Below are 23,111 nucleotides of genomic sequence, written 5' to 3'. Positions count from 1 at the left end.
AAATAAACTATTACTAGCAGGATTTATTAAAGATGATGCTCATTTGGAAAAACTAAAGAAAACATCTCGGTCTATGGTTTCTAGGACTTGAGCATCCAAATCTTCTTCCCTAGCCATCAGAAGAGAGACAAAATCTGTTGCATGTTATGTGTGGGTAGGCAACTTCCTTTTTCTAATTTTGCCATTCTTCTTCCATTTATATAAAGCACTAGAGGCCTGGTGCAGAAAATTTAAGCACTGGGGGGAGAGTGGGTATGAGTCCCTCAGCCCAGCCTGCGCCCTCTTGCAGTTCGGGACCCTTCAGGGGATGTCTGTCTGCCGGGTTAGGCCCCGGGAGGATTAGGCCTAAGCCAGCAGGTGGACATTCCTCTCATAGTACGGGACCCCTTGCTCCTTACCGCCCGCCTGCAGCGGAGGTGGGAGAGGTTCCTGCCACCGCCACTGCGCTCGCCAGCCATGAGCCTGGCTTCTGGCTGAGCGGGATTCCCCATGTGGTAGCACATTGACCACCAGGGGGCAGCTCCTGTGTTGAGCATCTGCCCACTGGTGGTCAGTGCGCATCATAGCAACTGGTCCTTCTACAGTTCCGTCAATTTGCATATTAGGGTTTTATTATATAAGATTGCTTGGTGGGACCCTTCACTCAAACATGCATTGCTAAATGTCCAAATATTTAATGACAACAAATTAGAACTATTATTTATTTCTGATAATAAATTCATCTTTACACAACAAAATATGTAAATATAGGAGATTTTAAAAGATTATCCCCTAATATTGAAAATGTTTGTTCATACCTGACAAAACAGGACTTTACATAAGTCAGCAGTAAACAAACTAGCTGTCATAGGTTGGTATGGATGCCTAAGAAGCAATCTTTTAAATAGCCACTCTTCAAATGTAATATGTAAATGCTAGGTACTTCTCTCCTTACTACATTTTATCCCTTCCTCTTTAAAACAAAATAAATCAAGAGGACCATATTACCTTAAGCGTTCTGCCATCTACCACCACATTGTTGACACACTGTATGGCTCTGAGTGCATCTTCTGACCGGATATAGGTTACATAAGCACTGGCACTTGGACCCTAAAGTGAAAACCCGCTGTTATTACTTTCAAATTCAATAAAAACATTATAAAAAAATTATCTTGAAACTTGCCTAGGAAATTCTAAAATACTTTACTACTTACTATCATTAATAATAATCACAATAATTATAAGTTGTAGTAGCTTTAATTAAACCATATACTAGCTCATTGTAAATCAATCATACTTAATGAATTTTATCTGTTATTAAGTAGACTAAAATATGTATGAATAAAATATCATGTATGAATAAAATATCATCTTTGGTAGCTCAAATGGTTAGAGCGTTATCCCTATATGCCAAAGTTGCAGGCTTGATCGCTGGGCCAGGGCACCTGCCCAGGTTGTGAGCTTGATCCCTGGTGTGCGGGAGGCAGCTGATCAATGATTCTTTCTCACTGATGTTTCTATCCCTCTCTCCCTCTCCCTGCCTCTCTGAAATCAGTAAAAATGTATTTAAAATAAAATAAAATAAAATGAAACTTATGTGCTTTGCCCTCTCTGCTCTTTTTTTTTTTTTAAATAACCCTTGGATTGGCACTTATTCTTTTAAAGTCATCTAACAAACTTTGAAAGTTAGATTTTAAAAACTAAGATTTGAAGACACTGTGTCAAATTATGTTCTCCCCAAAATCAATGCACTTTGCAAGAACAATCTGTCTGCTAATAGCAGCATAAGAAAGATGCTCTATAAAGTTTTCAATGTCTGAAAATATTAATTAGAAATCATTACCTAATTATTAGACTAACAACAGACTCAACTTCCCCTCCCCTTCAAACCACCAAATCTTTGTTTTACTACTTCCCTATTATTACTAGCAATTCATTGTTAAGTCCTGGAAGAGTCCAATCAATGAGCACCAAAAATTGCCCCACCCCATCAACAGAGATCACTATACTATTTAAGTCCTTAACCCTCAAGCTTTCTAATCACAAAAAATAAATTTTCCTTCTGAACAGCCCAGATCAAACCCCAACCATAGGAAAGGTAAAAATCCCTATAGTTAGTTACCTGTGAACCTGCATATGATGTGCTATTATTGATGACAACTTTATGTATTTTACCAAACTTCCCAAAATATTCTGGTCGTTTTAAAACCTATAAAAGAAGGAGAAATAAGGTATAAACTGTCCCTATTTTCATCAATTTTATCCTTATAATGGGTACATACACTCTTCAGTGAAAGAAAAATAATTTTTAATATTTTCTAATAAATGTGACTATTTCTTCATTACAATTTGTGTGGTTAACCTACAAGAAATCATCAACAAAATCTAAAAGCTATTTTTTATTGACCTACTAAAAAGAAACTAAGACTCATTAAGTTTGCTATTTTCTATTATGTTCTAATTTTTGTACCTATACTCTATGGGAACTTACATTTTACAATATTCTTAAACAAAAAACAGATAAGATATCCTGACCATATTTTCATTAATAGATGATCCCTGTAAGAAATTATTTCTCAAAACAATAACCAAAATTATGTACTAAACACAGAGATAAGAATTCAGGGACCTGAGTAGAAACAGTCTACTCATAAATCTATTGTATATATCTGACATACTAAAGCATTATTTATGAGCTACAAATTCAATATGGTAACAGAATGCTCCTCAAATGTCAATGCTTTATGATTTATCACTGTGTGTGTGTGTGTGTGTGTGTGTGTGTGTGTGTGTGTGTATTTAGCTTCCTTATGTCCATCAATTTTATCATTTCTCCAATTTTTTCCCCTCTCTTTTCCTGATAATGTGTGTAAGGTGATAGATTAGGGAGGCGGGGAGGAAACAAACAACAACAGTTGGGGGAAAATTTATACATTTCTTCTCTACTACCTTCATGGTTATTTCCCCTCATATTTGTGATCATCTTATATACTCATTTAGCTTCTCTTAAAAACTTACTCGCTAAGTTGTGTGTGAGTATTTCCAAGTGTTTGGAAAGAATGCTTTGCATACACTTGAACAGGCATGCGCAGAAAACTTTCATTGAAAGCTTGCTGTTTGAAGAGATTGTAGGAAAAGTAGGTCTATAGGTAAATTTTAGAAAAAGAACAGACTGTAATTTCGAGATATTTGCAAATCATGGGAAAGGTTTTTGTATCAAGGTACATACTGGCAAATTAGCCAAGTTTATATATGTTCTGTATCAGAACCGAAGCTTTATGAAATAGTCTATGACTGGGGTGTCATTAATTCTTAACAGTTTCCAACTTAATTAATATACAGTTGACCTCTGAACAACACGATTTGAACTGTTGGTCTACTTATACACTAATTTCTTTAAATAAATATATTGGAAAATTTTTTGGAGATTTGCAATGTGAAAAAACTCACAGATAAACCAGGTAGCCTAAAAATATAAAAAATAAAAAGAGTTAATGGCTATCATCAACAAATCAACAAACAAGTGCTGGCAAGGATGTGGAGAAAAAGGAACCCTCGTGCACTACTGGTGGGAATGCAGACCGGTGCAACCACTGTGGAAAACAGTATGGAGTTTCCTCAAAAAATTGAAAATGGAACTCCCATTTCACTCAGTGATCCCACTTCTAGGAATATATCCCAAGAAACCAGAAACACCAATCAGAAAGGATATATGCACCCCTATGTTCACAGCAGCACAATTTACAATAGCTACGATTTGGAAATAGCCTAAATGCTCATAAGCAGATGAATGGATTAGAAAACTGTGGTACATCTACACAATGGAATACTATAAGATGCTATAAAAAAGAAGGAACTTTTACCATTTGCAACAGCATGGATGGACCTAGAGAGCATTATGCTAAGCGAAATAAGCCAGTCAGAGAAAGATAAGTATCACACGACCTCACTCATTTGTGGAATATAATGAACAACATAACTGATGAACAAAAATGGATCCAGAGACAGAGAAGCACCAAATGGACTGTCAACCCTCAGAGGGAAGGCAGGGGAGAGCAGGGATGTAAGAGATCAACCAAAGGACTTGTATGCATGCAAATTAGCATAACCAATGGACACAGACACTGGGGCGGTGGGGGCTTGTCCTAGGGGGTGTGAGTGGCCGGGGAGGAGTTGATGGGGGGAAAAGGAGACATATGTAATACTTTAAACAATAAAAAAAGAAATTAATAAAAAATAAAAATAAGAGGTATATCATGAATGCATAAAATATATGTAGATACCATAAAATATATACAAATCCAATATACAAACTTAAATTTTTCAAAACATGCAAACATAGACCATACATAGTGCCATTCACAGTTGAAAGATGCACTGTTAAATCATAACTGCATAAAATTAACTACAGCACATATTGTACTACTGTAATACTTTCATAGTCACCTCCTGTTGCTACTGTAGTGAGCCTAAGTATTACAAGTATCTGCTTAAAATGCCATGTGATGCTGCTAATCATCTCTGTGTTAGCAGTTGTCTAATACACTGGGTATCAGTAAAAAGTGATCTCTCGAGCTTCTTGCTTATTTTCCATTGTGTTCAGTGCAATACCATAAACAATGAATAACACCATGGCACCCATATGAAGTGCCACAATGATGCTGGCAGTGCTCCCAAGAAGCAAAGTCATATCTTTAACAAGAAAAAGCTGAAGTGCTTGACACGTGTCATAGACCGAGGTCTGCAGCTGCAGTAGTCCGCCATTTGGAGGTAAATGAATCCAGCACAAGGACCATGTAAAAAAAAAAAGGAATGGAGATTTATGAAGCCCTTGCTGCAGCTGCATCAGCACTTGCAAAAACCTTGGACTTCTGAAAAATAACTTTTATCTTGTATTGAAAATGCAGCTTTTATGTGGGTAAAGGATTCCTGTAAGAAAGGCATACCTATAAAAAAGCAAAGTCATTATATGCAACTTAAAGCAAAAGAAAGGTGAAGGAGCTAAAGTTAAATCTTTTAAAATATATTTTTATTGTTTTCAGAGAGGAAGGGAGAGGGAGATAGAGATAGAAACATCAATGATGAGAGAGTATCATTGATCAGCTGTTTCCTGCATACTCCCTACTAGGGATAGAGCCTGCAACCAGAGCATGTGCTCTTCACCGGAATTGAACCCGGGACCTTCTATTCTGCAGTCCAACACTCTATTCACTGAGCCAAACCAGCTAGGGCTAAAGTTAAAGAATTTAATGCCAACAAAGGATGGTCTGATAATTTTAGAAAAAGTGTTGGCTTAAAAAAGAAGTCAACATAACGGGAGAAGCAGCTTCTGCCAACCAAGAGGCAGCAGACAAGTTCCCAGATGCCATTAAGAAAATAATTGAGAAAGGATATCTGCCTGAAGAGGTTATAATACAGATGAAAATGCCCTATTCTGGGAGATCGGAAGAGGGGAAATGCCACAACAGATATTAGTAAGCAAGGAAGTAAGCACCAGGATTTAAGGCAGGAAGTGATAGGCTAACTCTACCATTTGTACAAATGCATCCAGGTTTACGATCAGGAATGCCTTTATCTATAAAGCTGCTAACCCCCGCCTTGAAGGGAAAAGATAAACAGAAGCTGCCGGTCATTTAGTTGTACAACGAGAAGGCCTGGACAATGAGAACCCTTTTCTGGATTGGCTCCATCAATGCTTTGTCCCTCAAGTCAGGAAATACCTTGCCAATAAGGGACTGCCTTTTCAAGCTCTTTTGATTTTAGACAATGCACCTGGCCACATAGAACCCCATCAGATAAACAGTGAAGATGTTGAAGTGGTCTACTTGCCCCCAAACACTATGTCTCTTAACTCAGCCTCTAGGTCAAGGGTCACAAGAATCTTTAAGGCTCATTACACACGGGACTTTCTGGAAAGGACTACCAATGCTATGGAAGAGAACCCTGATAGAGAGAACATCATAGAAGTCTGGAAGGTTCCACCACTGAAGATGCATTGTTGTTATAGAGAAAGTTGTGGAAGCCATCAAGCCCAAAAGAATAAATTCCTGCTCAAGAAAACTGTCCAGACGTTGTACATGATTTTATGACAGAGCCAATAAATGAAATCACTAAAGAGGTTGTGAATATGGCAAAAAAAGGGTGAGGAGTGAAGGGTTTCAAGATATGGATCTTGGAGAAATTAAAAAGTTAGTAGACATCACATTAAAAAAATTAATAGAAGAATACTTGATGGAGATAAGTGCTTGCAAACCAGAGCCAGACACTGAGGAAGAAGATGTAGAAGCAGTGCCAGAAAACAAAGTGACATTAGATAATCTGGCAGAGTGTTCCAATTATTCAAGAATGCTTTTGACTCCTTATATGACATGGGCCTTTCTATGACACAGCTGAAACCAAGCCAAACAGTGGAAGAAGGATTGGTACCGTACAGAAACATTTTTAATGAAATGAAAAAGCAAAAAAGCCCAATAGAAATTACAATGTATTTTTCCACAAAGTTACACTGTGTATGCTTGCCTCTCCTTCCATCTTTTTTGCCTCTGTAGCCCCTGAGAAAGCAAGACCAACTCCTCCTCTTCTTCCCGCTCCTCCTCAGCCTATTCAGTGTAAAGGTGATGAGATGACGATCTTTATGATAACCCACTTCTGCTTGATGATGAATAGTAAATAATCCACATATCCTACAGTTAATAATCTCTGCTGTGATGTGTGTCTTCGTGTGAAAAATCTAATGTGTAAGCAAATACTTTAGTATGAAACATTTTTGTGTCATAATTGTCATTATTGCCTAAGTGATCATTGTGTAGAACATCACATGCAAGACTTGCATGGAAGCAGATAGCCTATCCTTACACAGGCATAAAGTGAGGCATCCTACATAATAAAAAGGTAATATGCAAATTACATCACTCCACTACGCCCATGATTGGGCCGGCTGGAGGCGCGGGGGGCGGGACTCAGGGTGGCCGATTGGCTGGCGGTAGGAGCGGGGGGGGGGGGGGGGGGGGGCGGGGGGGACGGGGACTCCCGAGTCCCCGACCCCCGCTCCTCCCGGCGGCCTAAACAGCTGCGGAAGGACCCATGGGGCCGGCGGAAGACGCTGGTGGCGGAACTCGGGGTGGCCGATTGCGTGGCTGCCGGCACCAGTTTTCCGCCAGCAGCAGTTTTCCTCTGGTCACCCGCCAGAGCACCTCCCGATCGGAGTTCCTCTCGGGGTGGCCTATCATGCTGGCTGGAGGTGCTCTCATCGGTGGGTGGCCAGAGGAAAACTGCTGCTGGCGGAAAACTGGTGCCGGCAGCCAGGTGAAGGAAAAGTCTATTGCACGAAACTTCGTGCAACGGGCTTCTAGTAATTTTAAAATATAAAATAATTTTTTTTTTTTATAAGTTTGCTTTAAAAGAATTCCATTACTATATAGTATGCCTCTCTCGTATTTGGAGAAAGTGCAGATCAGCCTATCGTCACAAGCAGTTTTTTAAAATGTAACATTTCTAATACTGTTGTTAATTGCTTACTATGCCTAATTTATAAATTAAAGCTTATCATAGGCATGTATAGAAAAAAAATAGTGTATAGGGTGGGGCAAAATTAGGTTTACAGTTATTTGTATGGAAAATAATAATACAAGAATAAACTGTTTCATATACTCACAACTGTAAATCTACTTTTGTTCCGCCCTGTATGCAAGGTTTGATACTATCTCAATTTCAAGCAGCCATTGGGAGTCTTGGAACAAATCCCTCACAGATGATAAGGGAGAATATTGTAAATAAAAACATATCACAGATTCTAAAGAAGAGATAGAAAACTTATAATCCAAACTTCAGGTTGAGACTATGGCTTAATGTTACCCAACCTTCAGGTACTGCTCCATATACCTCCTCCAGTTCTATAGATGACCAGATCCAGGATGTATTTAAAAAATCAAGTACAGCCCTGGCCAATGTTGTTCAGTGGGTTTGAGCGTCGGCTTGCACACCAAAAGGTCGGGTTTGATTCCTGGTCCAGGGCAAGTACCTGAGTTGTAGGTTCATTTCCCCAGACCTGGTTGGGACAGGTGCAGGAGACAACCAATCAATGTGTCTCTCTCACATTAAAGTTTCTCTCTCTCTCTCTCTCTCTCTCTCTCTCTCTCTCTCTCTCTCTCCACCCTTTCCCCCCTCCCTCTCACTTTCTCTAAAATTTAATGGGAAAAAATATCCTTGGGTGAGGATTAACAACAGCAAAATCAAGTACAGTGACATTTAATAAGAGTTATCAAATCAAGATAAAATTTCCATGAGTTTACTGGAGTAGCAGATCCAAAAATGCAAAAGTAGTTTCTAATCAATAAGATTATTATGAGTAAAAAGAGGCAGGTAAATAAAAAATGTGCAGTAGCAAGAGTGCCCTCTGGTTAGGAAAAAAGGCAGACCTGAAAGAAAGAGAAGGGTTGATGAAAAGTTGTGGTGGCATTCAAGGAAATGGTCAAGGGTGAAGTGGCATTGTGCCTGCCAGGAGATTTAAGCACTATCTTAGAAAAAGGAAAAATTGGCCCTGGCCAGTTTTGCTCAGTGGATAGAGAGAGCATCAGCCTGTGGACTGAAGGGTCCCAGGTTCAATTCCAGTCAAGGGCACATGTCCAGGTTGTGGGCTCCATCCCCAGTAGGGGGCCTGCAGGAGGCAGCCAATCAATGATTCTCTCTCATCATTGATGTTTCTATCTCTATCTCTCCCTCCCTCTCCCTTCCTCTCTGAAATCAATAAAAAATATATTTTAAAATTTTTTAAAGAAAAAGAAAAAATTGGCTGCTAAGGATAAATCATAGGTCTAAAATGAGCTCTCCTCTTCTTTTTTTAAAAAATATTTTTATTGATTTCAGAGAGGGAGAGATAGATAGAAACATCAATGATGAGAATCATTGATCGGCTGCCTCCTGCACACCCCACATTGAGGATCGAGCACACAACCCTGGCATGTGCCCTGACTGGGAATTGAACTGTGACCTCCTGGTTCATAGGTTGATACTTACCACTGAGCCACTCTGGCTGAGCAAGTTCTCTTCTTAATATCTCTTACTGAAGAAGTGTTTTCTCATATGAATTCTACACCCATCCTTTTGGCTTTAGAAAGAACCTGGTCTCCTGAAGATCATGTAGCCCACTAATGCCAGCATCCCTGGACCTAGGGTCCTAGTAATTCTTGAGTTACCACTATACTTATTGTCAATGGTAGAGCCTTCTTAGTAAAATCTCCCTCACTTTATCCTCCTCGATACATAGTAAACTCACAATCAATAAACATTTATTATTCTCTCTAAATTGAATTTTATAAAATCCATTTATAAAGTTTAGACTCCTTAAATTTCCTCTTTCTGGGGTCATTAGCTTACTTAGCCAAGTCTGATGATTCCCAACTTCCTTCCTTCATTACAATCCACCCTCTGATTGGAATCATGATGAGTATTACTTCAAAATCTTTTCAATGGATACTTAGGCAGATCCCCGAAATCCAGCTCTCTCCTACTGAAGTAAACACTGGCTATCAATCAGCTTCCATCTGCCTTCCCATTAATCTGGTATATCAGAAACTAAAAATTAGTAGATGTATATTCAAAGGTATCAGGACTAAAGTTAGGAGTTCAACATTACCCTAATAAGGCTGGTGGTGGAAGGAGAGAAAAGATGTAATAAACAAAAGGGTTAAGATCTCCCCTGTCCACAAACAAATGACAAAGAACTGGCCCATTATTTTCTTTTCATCAAATTCTTCCTCTTTCCAGAAAATTGGCTTGAAATGAATGAGTAAAGAATGATGATACAGTATAACAACAGTTCTATAACTGTTCTATAAATAAGAACTACTATTGGGACAAGATTTAAAAGAATACAGATCTCTAGTAAGTTCATGAAACTGCATCTCCACTGTTGGTCCTTATAAAGCTATAGAAAGTAGTTGAGTCACATGTTAGCCTTAACAGCAAAACAGAACTATTATCAAAGTTTCAGATTATTAACACTAAAGGAGACTTCAGAAATCTAGTACAACTGCCTAGTTTTACAACTGAAGAAAATGAAGCCAGAAAAGATTTTAAAACCTACCTAAGATCACAACTAGTTATTGGTTTCTTAGTGATTATTTTAAAATATTTCCCATTTTCTCCTAAGTTTCAATATTTTTCGTAGAATTCTGCAGTTGGACAGGGTCAGCTTTCTTTCCCAATAAGAGAAGCAAAAAGAAAAAATGTCAAGTTGAGAGAAAAAGTAGAAGAGGACTTACCTCTGGGTCTGCTAGGCGCTGAGACAGACCTACGACAAAGACGAGGTTTTTTTGTACAACACGTACACTTGCCAAATGTTTACGATTTTCTGATATTTTCTGTTTTCTCTCATTTTGTTTCTGTTTTTTCTCATTCTTTATCCTTTGCAGTTCTTCCTGGGAGAGTGGTTTATAAACTGCTGGGTCTTCTGGATATGGCTTTAAGCATAAAACAAAGAAGTTAGCATTAAATAAATATAAAAACTATACAAATAACAATTATCAAATTCTGGATGATGGGTAAGTGGTTACATTTTCCCTTTTCTGAATCTTTTAATTGCTTAAAATATTTTTATTTAATAAAATTTAAATGTTAAATATATATGTATAAATGAAAACAAAAAATGCTCAAATTTGTGATCACACATTAATAATGAAGGCAATTAAGAAAGTGAGATTTCGCCCTAGCAGTTTGGTTCAGTGGATAGAGCGCTTTGGTCTATGGACTGAAGGATCCCGGGTTCAATTCTGGTTAAGGGCACATGCCCGGGTTGGGGGCTCAATCCCCAGTAGGAGGCGTGCAGGAGACAGCTGGTCAATGATTCTCTCTCACCATTGATGTTTCTATCTCTCTCTCCCTAGCCCTTCCTCTCTGAAATAAAAATATAAAAAAAATAAATGATATTTCCCTCTATGTTCCTCAATTTATACTAATAATATCTTAAGGTCTCCAAAAACCCTGTTCTCAAATATTCAGGTATATCCTGCAAGATATAAGCACCCCATATCATTAGATTCCCACTTTAAAAATCTGAATCTATTTGGTCCTATTAGGCATACTCCAACTTACTTTTGAGTGAGAAGCATATATAACGGCCAACTCCATAATTTATCTGACTTTTGCATGGCCTAAGAACTTTCAAATATAATGTCAGTACCACACATTTTAGGACTTCAATAAATATGTGCCAAATGAACACCAAGTTAATCTCTAGAAATCAAATTTTAGTGCTGCTAATTTTCTTTAAAAAACACACACACACAACAAAAACTTATTTCAAAATAGTCTCTCATTTTTATTTAGGGAACCAAATGATTAATGATTATTACAGTAAGTTCAATATTTTAATCAATGATGTAACCTTTCCCCATTTAAGTTTTCTCCCTCTCTCCTCCACTCACCTTTCTGTGCTTAATAATCTCCTTTCAAATCTTTATCTGCCCAAATGATTTTAATCCCATGAAACTATGAGCTACAAAGGCACAAATATAAAAATGAACTACATATACAGCAATTAAAATACCTTTCCATAGGATTACTTAAATTTTTCATTTGAACTACATATAAGGCAATTAAAATACCTTTCCATAGGATTACTTAAATTTTTCATTTGCACATGGTAAAGTTGTTTTCTACCACAGGATTTCTGGCTAGCTCTTTTTGGAGTGTTTATCACTAAATTAATTTGAAAGCTATTGCTCTGCACTAACATCTAAAGTGATAATCCTCTCCATGAGTGGATCAAACATGTGCATTTCTCCTATCCTAGTTCCACTTCAAAGTGTGGTCCATGCACTGTGTTTTACCAGTCTATGATAAGAAAAATACAAAAGTTGTGAATAAGCATTTGAAAGCATTTATAACAACGTAAGATTGCCACAAATTTATGAACATCACCAGTGGACTATGCAGAATAAGATGTTTATCAGTGTGGTTATTATTGAACTTAGGTGGCTAATCACAGGACACAAGTTTGGAACCAGGCATGCATAATAGGGCCTTGTATTGGTCCTCAACAGACTTGGGGCATGGGAAGTATGTGTGTGTGTGGGCGGGGGGAGATAGTCTGAAAAACACTGATGTAACTTTTTGATACTCAAATTCTTCTGTAAATATGAAGGATTTGACAAGTACTCAAAGATTTTTTTCCCTTTGCTAACATTCTCTGATATTGTAAAATCCTGATAAAAGATTATGCAAAGCAATGTAAAAGCAAAAAATGCATAAACACACACAAAAAAGGAGATTGATAAGTAACAAAATTAAGTTGCAATATCAACTCTCATCAATTGTATTACTGATGCAACACTGGTTATCCTAGTCTTTCTTCTGTGTTATTGCAAGTTTTTTTCAATGAAAATATAATTCCATTAAGCTTCAAAGTCAACTCTGATAGAAAAACATTGCCTCATAATGTAAAAAACAACAATATAAGAGAACAAGACAAACTAGTTTGCTATGATTTACCCTCCATAATATCTCTTATTACAGCAACTTACAGAAAGTTATACTAGCTTTTTTCATCTTAATGTATTTGTGAAACTACATTTCTGTTGATAGACAATATAAAATATGCTTATTTACTCTAAACAGAAAGGCAAATATACAAAATCTTATTGGCCTTAGGTTGCCTAAAGTTTTCATAAAAAGTTAGGAACACATGTATTCCATGATGCTTCCTCCTGCACACACACACCATAAATATCTATTCTATGAATCCAATGACAGAAAATTAATAAGCTGATACAATGAGGTGATGAAAGGAAGTAGACCAAAGATGAAAGATGAAGCATGATTTTAATAACTGCAGAAAAAGAGTGTGACTCATGAAGCTAGTAACAGTAGTACTAAAAATAAATATAAAGAAAAGTATATCTGGTCTACTTTTTGACTGAAACACATAAAATTAAACTTTATTTTCTAGAAATATAGCATCAAATGAAAAATTACAAGCAGAAATTTTTTCTTTAAAGATACTACTGTGTATTATGTATCAAACTACTAATGCTAAATAGGGTGTCTGTGAAGAAGCATTATTAAAGTATAAAATATATAAAATACTGCTTTTCTTCTACAGGGTGTCCCCCAAAATTGTATACACACTTTGAATAATTATTAATTCCAATGGGTTAAATTTGAAAAGAAACATCGATTGAGCGATCGAAAAATGTATGTGTATACTTTTTTTAGGACACCCTATATTTTACTAAATTCTGTTTACTCCCTATCTTAATAAATCCCCCTATTTATTCTTTTTCTGCTTTCTTAACCTGAAAATAAGTTCACTTACTTTTGTTCTTCGTTTTTAATAAATGCAGTCACAGCTCTAACTTTTCCTCTTGCTAAAGACAATGAAAAACAGTATAAAAAACTTAAAATCAACATCTTAAAAACAATAATGATCTGCAATAGAAAAGTTGCAAGCCAATTTTTGGATGAGAGTCAAAATCCAAAGAGAAAAGTGAAAAGTCTGAGTAACAACAAACAGGGAGAGAGGGACAAATGGGGGGAAAGGGACAGCATTCAAAGCCGAAACCAACCAACCCTAGAGAAGATATGCAACCTGGAAACCAAAAGTCCTTTACGCTTGGCCTAAACAAAGACTTTAATGCCTGAAACATCCCTGATGCCAATGAATATAGGACCCCCCAGAAGTCAAATCAAAGCCTCTCTAGAGGATGGCAAATCTACTCTGGACCTTGGAGAACCAGGAAATAATTCAAAGACAACAACCAAGAAGCAAGCATAGGAAACCACACATATCCTAACATGTAAAAACCCAGGGTCCATAACGACCAACTGAAGGCTCAACTGAACACCGGAAGTCAGTCCTGCAGTCAGTGCTGGGTTGCTGTGGTGACACTGATTGCCACTGGTGTGGGTGTGGTGACCCAGCACAGACTGCCAAGGGGCTATGGATCAGGCCCAGAGAGAGAGGCAGGGTCTGATCCACAGCCTCCATGGCAGCTGTTGACCAGCTGTTGCCTCTCTCTTTCACTCCAGGCTTCGTCAACAGCCATGCCTCTCTTTCTCTCCGGGCCTCCACGGAGGCTGCTAATCAGACCCACCTCTCTGATCAGGCCTGGAGATAGGCCCGGAGACACTGACTGGCATAAAAACTGACCAATCAGAACCAAATCTGGGTCAACTGTGAGGAGTCAATGGCTGCCTAGGAGGCGGAGCTTTTGACACTGACTGGCATAGAAACCGGCCAATCAGAACCAAATTGGCCGGCAGGGGAGGGCAGTTGGAGGCGAGATCAGGCTGGCAGGGGAGGGCAGGTAGGGGCGATCAGGCAGGCAGGCGGAAGCAGTTAGGGGTGATCAGGCAGGCAGGCAAAGAGGTTAGGGGCGATCAAGCAGGCAGGCAGAGAAGTTAGGGGCAATCAGGCAGGCAGGCAGAGGCAGTTAGGGGCGATCAGGCAGGCAGAGTGGTTAGGGGCTATCAGGCAGGCAGGCAGAGTGGTTAGGGGTAATTAGGCAGGCAGGCGAGCAGTTAGGGGCAACCAGGCAGGTAGAGTGGTTAGGGGCGATCAGGCAGGCAGGCAGGCAAGCGGTTAGGAGCCAGTGGTCCTGGATTGTGAGAGAGATGTCTAACTGCTGGTCGGATATCTCCCAACCAGATTGTGAGAGGGTGCCGGCCAGGCTGAGGGACCCCCCCAACCATGCACAAATTTCATGCACCAGGCCTCTAGTAAAGAAATTAAGTTAACATGAATGATGACCAACAGGAGCATTCCTCACAGACCAGCTACTAGAATTATTGGACACAGATTTTAGAACAATGCTTATCTGTTTAAACAAATATAAAACAAATCAAACCGTGACCCCCTGGTTCATAGGTCGATGCTCAACCACTGAGCCACCGTGTCCGGGTGCAAAACATTGTTTTAAAAATCTTTAAAACTTAGAAAAATGATAAACCTTATTCATGAACTACATAAGTCAACATTTTTAAGATGTCATTTTCCCTCAAATTGTTCTGTTTATTCAGTGCAATCTCAATTAAAACCAAGTAGATTTTTTTGTACAAAATGATAAACTTATTTTAAAAACTTATATGGAAATGCTAAGGACTTACTGTAGATACTCAAGATAAATTATCTTGTGCCCAGCACTTGATGAGACTTCTTAATCTGGGAAAATGTTTCTTTGGTCCTAGGAATATTCTTCAATCATATTTTTTACATATTTTTTACAATTTTCCTTCTGTAATACTAGAACACAAACTTATTTGGTATTTGACCTCTTAGATTAATCCTCAAATAAAGCTATATCTTCTCTCAAATAATCTATCATTATGGTAGTTTTGCACTACTTTTTAAGAGCTCTTCTCAACTTTATCTTCTCTTTCCTTGAGTTAATTCTGCTATCGCATTTTAACTGTCAATCATGATGCTTATTGTTCATTAAATTTTTAATACTATCCTGCTGCTGTTTCATGAATGCAATATCTTCTATTATTTCTGAGATTAAAATAATAATACCTTTGCTAAGGTTTTCATTTATTTGGCCAGTCTCTGGTTTCCATATGAGTCAATGTTGTATGGTGCTATGTCAGTATACCACCTGTGTTCCTACATCTGCTATCCCACCAGGTATTTTTCTCAGAAATGCTGCACTAAAACAACATACACAGGCAGTCAAAAGAAACACCGGGTAGCCTATGCCACTATTTAAAAAAGCACTATGTCCTTTTGATTCCATTAGGCTTACCAACTAGCACCAAACTGAAGCACTAAACTCTCTTGGTCTTTAAAACCTGCCATCTCTCTGCTTTTAAAAGCTATGAAAGCAAAGAGGCCCTTTCTGCTAACAGGCAGGTTTCACCTTGTGAGCCAAAATCAGGAGCTTACTTAAACTAGCCCCCTACCTGCATCTCCAAGCTTATTTAATCATGCCAATTTGGCATTCCAAAGTGGCTTCTGCAGGCTCTCTCCCTGCAGGGTTGGACTAAAGTAAATGGTAGCTTCGTGGTCCTCTCCAGGCCTCTATCAACCCTGATGGTTTTCCTCTGTGTTAATACAAACACTGAGGCTGGTCCCCAGAGAAATAAATACTTGCTGGTCCCTAAAACAGCCAGCTTCACAAATATTGTGCTCAGAGTGTTCAGCACATTCTCTGGCAAGGCTAAGCCAGGTCTCAGTCTCTAAGACTCTGTATGTGGACTACATTGTCTACTTTTCATGATCCACTCCAGCCACGACACAAATACAAGCAAGGTCTGGTAGTCAAGAGACGAAGGAGAGAGTCTGGAAGCTGTGGTTCCACTAAGCCTACAACAACAACAACAAAAACTCTGCAAATTTACTCCTGTTTTTTTTTTTTTTTTTTAACAACCACCACCCTGATAATAAATAAATAAATAAACGCCTCAGTTAAAGATTATAACTTGGAGACCCAAAAGGAAGTCATCTAATATTTCTTCTATCTGGATTTTTTCTATAAATGTTGGAGAGCCTTGGTACTCATCCTTAGAAAATCTCTCGCCTTTTCTATTGACCCTCTCTTTCTTATGATCTCATGAAGAATCATTATCTATATACTAGAAGCCCAGTGCATAAAATTCATACACTGGAGGAGTGTTCCTCAGCCCAGCCTGCACCCTCTCCAATCTGGGACCCCTCAGGGGATGTCCGGCTGTCCTCTCACAATCCGGGACTGCTGGTTCCTAACCAATCGCGTGTCTGCCTGCCTGATTGCCCCTAATGACTTCTGCCTGCCAGCCTGATCGCCCCCTAACAGCTCCCCTGCCAGCCTGATCGCCCCCAACTGCCCTCCCATGCAGACCTGGTGTCCCCCAACTGCTCTCCCCTGCCGGCCTGGTCGCCCCCAACTGCCCTTCCCTGGCAGCCTGGTCACCCCAAACTTCCCTCCCCTGCCAGCCATCTTGTGGCGGCCATCTTGTGATGACATGAGGGCAGCCATCTTGTGGCAACATGTGGGTGGCCATCTTGTGATGATGTGAGGGTGCAAGGGCCACCTAAGCTTTTATTAGTATACTAGAAGACCAGTGCACAAAATTTGTGCATGGTGGTGTGTGTCCCTCAGCCCAGCCTGCAACCTCTCCAATCCAGGACTTCTGGCTCCCAACTGCTCGCCTGCCTGCCTTCCTGATTGCCCCTAACCGCTTCTGCCTGCCAGCCTGATCACCCCCTAACCACTCCCCTGCCAGCCTGATTGATGCCTAACTGCTCCCCTGCCAGCCTGATTGCCCCTAATTGCCCTCCCCTGCATGCCTGGTCACCCCCAACTGCCCTCCCCTGCAGGCCTGGTCACCCCTAACTGCCCTCCCCTGCAGGCCTGGTCCCCCTCAACTGCTCTCCCCTGCAGGCCTGGGTCCCCCCCCCCCCAACTGCCCTTACCTGCAGGCCTGGTTGCCCCCAACTTCCCTCCTCTGCCGGCCTGGTCACCCCTAACTGCCCTCCCCTGCAGGCTTGATCGCCCCCAACTGCACTCCCTTGCAGGCCTGGTCCCTCCCAACTGCCCTCACCTGCTGGCCATCTTGTGGTGGCCATCTTGTATCCACATGGGGGCAGCCATCTTTGACCACATGGGGGCACCCATCTTGTGTGTTGGTGTGATGGTCAATTTGCATATTACTCTTTTATTAGATAGGATATATAAAAGCCCAGCGACCGAACAGCGGAACGACCAGAAAGACTTGTCGGCCAGTCGCTATGACACCAATATTCCCGTTTATTCAACAGCTTAACGCAGGAGCTGCCCCCTGGTAGTCAGTGCACTCCCACAGTGGGAGCACTGCTCAGCTGACTGGGATAAGCAGCTGCTTCCTCAGCAGGAGCAGCTGCTAGCAGGCCCAGGGTGAGGCCGAGTCTCCTCACCTATCAAAATACCTGAGACAATCCAGACTCTGGCCTGACCCCACCAGCTGATGCAGGCCTTCTAAGATGTGTTCTAGAAAGAGCATGGGAAGCTGGCATAGGCAGATGGCAAGCGGGGATGTGACTGTGGACTCCCCGGGGAGGCTGTCCTGATGGCTGAGGATCCTGGAGCACAGCTGCCCTGAACATCCCCAATGGTGTCAACAACTTGGCATCACACATCAAGGACATCCATTGAGTGGCTTTGGGATGCAAAGCTCTCCGCCAGATTCCTCCAGGACACAGAACATGCCTTTACCCAAGACATTACCCCGAAATATCAGCTCAGACTAATTTCCTCATCCAACAGCTGCTCAGCTGACTGGGATGAGTGGCGCTCCCACAGCAGGCCGATCCCCGCAGGCCACGCCCCCCCTATCAGTGCCCAAATCCGTACACCAGGCCTCTAGTTTTATAAATAAAATTCTATTTGTTGATAACTCCCAAATTTATATCTCCATATCAGAAACAAACTTGAATATTCCCGTCTATTCAACATATTCAATTAGATTTCTACTACGAATCTCAAACTTAAATATCAAACTGAGTTCCTGATCTTCTCAAAAGACCTATTCTTATTGTAGTCTTCCCCATCTCAGTTAATGGCTACTCTTTACTTCTAGCTGCTCAGTTCAAACCTTGCAGTCATCCTCAAATCTTCTATTTGTCCTGCAAAAGAAGACTAAGCTTTATGAATCTTTGTATGTCTGAAAAGTGTTTTATTAAGCTTTCACATCTGAAATTGAGGATTCCTTATTCAAAGTTATTGTCACTCAAAAATTTGGAAACACAAATTTCTCAATTATTTTCTTTTCTATGGTTGTAAAACAAAAATACTGGTATCAGTTTTATTCTTCTTCCTTTGTAGTTATGTATTTCTCTCATGAGTCTTTAGAAAGTTGTCATTATTCTCGATACTCTAAAATTTCACATTAAAATAAATAAATAAATAAATAAAAATAAAATTTCACAATTATATAAACAGTTGTTGATCTTTTTCAGTCATCTTGCTTCATATTCACAGAGCCCTTTTAAAGACAACTACTTTTCATCATGAGAAATTTTCTTCTTTAGTTCTTTATTTCTCCCTATCCATTCTTAGTTCACTGCTGCTGAAACTTCTGTTAGCAGATTAGAACCAGATCTTTGTGTTGCTTCACTTTTCTTTCATGCTTTCTCTTTTTTTATTTTTTGCACTATATCCTGCAAGAAAATACTCAGCAAAATCTTCCAATTTACTAATTTGATCTTGAAATATATACATTCTGTTCTTCAGCCCATCTATAAGATTATACATTTTCAAGATCTCTAAATACACTTTTTTAAAAATGTTCTTTCTATATGAATATGTCATTCTCTCTTACCTCTTTGAGAAATACCAATGACACTTTTAAAGGTTTGTTTATTTACTTATATTAAGTGCTTCTATTTACTGATTTTTGTTCTCTTTCATAATGTTGGTTTTTCTGAAATGTCTGTTGAATCTTATTTGTTGTACATGTTTACATGTAAGGATTCCGTCAACCAGTCTATAAATGCTATTTGTTTACTGCAGGATGCTCTTTCATGACTGTGCAGAGGAGAAATTCCTGGACAGGGTATGTCAGTAATTCATCTTCTGACCATAGGCAACCCAAGTTCCTCCAGGGTATTTCTATCCCAAAATTATAATCAATGTTCCAGCTAGAGAGCATTTTCTCTCCTATGTGGTGTAAAAGTTGGGCTGGACTCATATGCTGCTCAAACCCCATACTCAAACAACTACACCAATATTTTTCCTAGGATCTTGAAGCACCGCTATTCTTACCTTTTTGTTTTCCAGCAGTTTCTTCTGAGTATGATTTTTTAGCTAATGCTTCTTTATTGAAATTGATCCCAATGGCCTTCTGTCTTTCATATTCCTCACACTCCCTCGTTTTCCCAGGAAGACACACTTTATTGATAACCAGCTTTGCTAAAGTTAGTTTTGTTTTAATCTTTAATTTTTTCTATTTTTTCTCCACTTTCTAAGGATCTGAGGTAATTCTAGGTAATTCCTTAAAATTAAAATGAATTTCTTTGCCATTTTCCCAAATAACTGATTTTTGTCTAATGATAATTTAACAATTGGTCTTTTATTAAGACTCTACTTCATAATCATACAGAGAGAGAGAGAGAGAAAGAAAGAGAGAGAGAGAGAGAGAGAGAGAGAGAGAGAGAGAAGAGGGAGAGATAAATGTCATAAAGTCAATCACATTCACAGCCTTAGAGTCTTGGGTTCTCCTGAAAGTTACCACTTTCAACAAAATAGTTCAATATGATCATCTTCTTGTGAAATGACCAGGAACCAATTTATAAAATATGACTGAATATTTTAAACCCATTACCACAAATTTATTATAGATTTTAACCAAAGCTAATGTTAAGATTTTATTAAAAAAATGAAATTATATACATTATAAATATCTATTACATGTTATATATACTATATTCTGTGTGTGTGTGTGTGTGTATGTACACACACACACTATATTAACACTTAAGTAGATCTGTTTTACATTCATGTAAAGTATATTAAATAACCACTATACTTTTTTAAAAGCTAGACAATGTATTGCCTTCTGAAATAAAATTCCTCTGGTAAGGAAATTAAAAAATAAAAAATTTAAAAGTAATCTAGGTATTAAAAACACGTCTGCTTTCTCAAAATCTGATAGTAATTAACATAAGAGCTCTTTCAAATGGATACACAGAAATAAAGATTTAAATCATACAGACATTAAAGAGAAGGCAAAAATAAATAATTGCATGAAGCACTAAGGTCACAAATAAAGTCCTTCAAGACAGAAATGCAGTGATCCTACTCACCCCAATAGATCATTTACTATACTCTGTTGTACCACCTGCTTATTAAAACAACAAAACTCAGAAAATATTAAAAATCATATATATTTTTTAAATTTAATATATATATTTTATTTCAGAGAGGAAAAGAAAGGGAGAGATAGAAACATCAATGATGAGAGGTAATCACTGATCGGTGCTTTCTGCACACTCGTTACTAGGGATTGAGCCCACAAACTGGGCATGTTCCCTGACTGAGAATCAAATCATGACGTCCTGGTTCATAAGTAGACACTCAACTACTTAGCCACACTGGCCAGGCAAATCACAGATTTTTTTAAAATAGTTAGAAGAGACTCAAAAGACGTATTTGAATCACAAACCAATTACCACTAGTTGATATCTATGTAAAAGTTTCTTCAAAGGCACAGTTTCCTTAAGTGTACAATGGGGATAGCATTAACAGCCTAGAATTATCATAAGGACTCAAGAAATGAGTAACTACTACCTTCTGAGCCAGAATTTCTGCCATTTTAACCCATGACTTATCTTAGTAAACATCAAGACTTCTCTCCTATTCTATACTAGAAAATTAAAGTATAATCCTTCACAGATGTACTATTAAATGTGTTTTTCCAATTTTATGCCATCCTATCTAAATTCTTTGCCTCTCCTAATCCTCTTAAGCAGACAAACTGAAATCAACTTCTTTCCTCTTAAGCAGACAAACTGAAGTCAACCAAGAGGTTATGTGATTTAACCAAAGTCATATACTTAGGAAACAACAAAGCCAAGAATTTATTTACTCATACTCATGTACAAAAATTATTTTTAAGTATTTACCTTTCTACATGCAGGACAAAGCCCATTTTCATCAGTGCGAATTCGATGCCAACAAAATCGGCAAATCTGGTAGCCACAGGTGCAAGGGAAAAAATTGATATCATCTATCTCCAAGGGCTCCATGCAAAGAGGACATTCCACAGGGTCTTCCTTCGCATCAGGACTGCGAGACATCTTCACGTTTATTAAACAGCAGCAAAAGTTTATAATAATTTAAGGGAGAAAGAAGTTCAGCACTGAGAATTAAAATGTAGAACTTCAAAGACCTGCATGAGAAGAAACAAAATATACTGTTTGCTACTGGAAAAAATAGCATTTTCAACAATCAATAATCATTTATTTAAAATGTTAATCAGATCAATCTTTACTATCATCTCAGAATAGATTTCAGAATGGAATCCTGAAATTTTTTGCATGTCAAGAGAAAAAACCTGGCATTATTAACTTTTTGGGTTTTTCTTTTTTTTGTGTGTGTTGTTGTTGTTGTTGTTTTTTAAATATATTTTTATTGATTTCAGAAAGGGAAAGGGAGAGAGAGATAGAAACATCAATGATAAGAGAGAATCATTAATCGGCTTCCTCCAGCACTTTCCCCACTGGGGATCGAGCCTGCAACCGGGGCACGTGCCTTGAACAGGGAATCGAACCATGACCTCCTGATTCATAGGTTGACGCTCAACCACTGAGCCATGACAACTGGGCAACTTTTTGAATTTAATTAAAAAACAAAATAACTTCCTTTTTTCTAGATAAAATACTTAGTACTAACCTCATAGTAATCACATCACATTTGAGGGGAATAAGTAATATATAGAAGCATCTTCGGCATTAAAACACACAGTAGACTGTCTAATCCTTGTTCTAAACACTAGTAATCCTATATAATAAAAGGCTAATATGCAAATTGTCACCTCAACCGGGAGTTCAACCAGGAGATCCACCAGGAGGCAGAGCGGGGCTGGCCAGCCAACCTCCCATGTCACCTTCCCCCAACCTGGCCCGATTGGCTGTGATCGGGCAGTCCGGCTGGACCCCACCCATGCACAAATTCGTGCACTGGGCCTCTAGTACATAATATTGCCACATAACTAAAGGAGCAAGATATCTAAAATGTATCACAATTTACAAAATAAACCTAATGAAAAAAAAAAAGGCTTCAGTCATCTAAAATCACATGTTAATATCAAATCCTTACCAAAGAAAACAAAGGCTAGAATCATTTAAAAATGCCATGTAATCTGTTTACAATTAAATATGTATAATGTGTCAACGAAAACTTTTGGGAGAATAAGCACATATTAAACAAACCAATAAAAATTAAATATTGTATTTTGTTAAAAATATTTTTTATAGATTTCAGAGAGGAAGGGAGAGGGAGAGAGACATAGAAATATCAATAATGAGAGAATCATTGATTGCTGACTCCTGCATGCCCCCTACTAGGGATCGAGCCCGCAACCCAGAAATATGCCCTGATCTGGAATCGAACAGTGACCTCCTTGTCCATGGGTTGACACTCAGCCACTAAGCCACACCAGCCAGGCAATAATGTATCTTTTTA

At 38.8% G+C, this 23,111-nt stretch overlaps 1 protein-coding gene across 12 annotated transcripts in view; it reads right to left on the bottom strand.

Annotated features, from left to right (window-relative positions):
* The window catches only part of CNOT4 (CCR4-NOT transcription complex subunit 4), a 141,166-nt gene that overhangs the window by 57,892 nt on the left and 60,163 nt on the right, over nucleotides 1-23,111 (bottom strand). For all 12 annotated transcript variants that reach the window (XR_013814266.1, XM_079785411.1, XM_079785408.1 and 9 more), the window contains exons 2-5: nucleotides 21,551-21,816; nucleotides 10,242-10,439; nucleotides 2,102-2,188; nucleotides 988-1,089 (exon numbers count right to left, since the gene is read on the bottom strand). Coding sequence is in view for 11 of the 12 variants with exons in the window: in XM_079785411.1 (XP_079641537.1) it covers nucleotides 988-1,089; nucleotides 2,102-2,188; nucleotides 10,242-10,439; nucleotides 21,551-21,724 (561 nt within the window). In the remaining variant the exon portion in view is untranslated. The remainder of the gene's footprint in view (nucleotides 1-987; nucleotides 1,090-2,101; nucleotides 2,189-10,241; nucleotides 10,440-21,550; nucleotides 21,817-23,111) is intronic.

This window comes from Cnephaeus nilssonii, assembly GCF_951640355.1.
Source record: "Cnephaeus nilssonii genome assembly, chromosome: 12".
Lineage (NCBI taxonomy): Eukaryota > Metazoa > Chordata > Mammalia > Chiroptera > Vespertilionidae > Cnephaeus > Cnephaeus nilssonii.
This window is presented reverse-complemented; position numbering and strand designations above follow the sequence as displayed.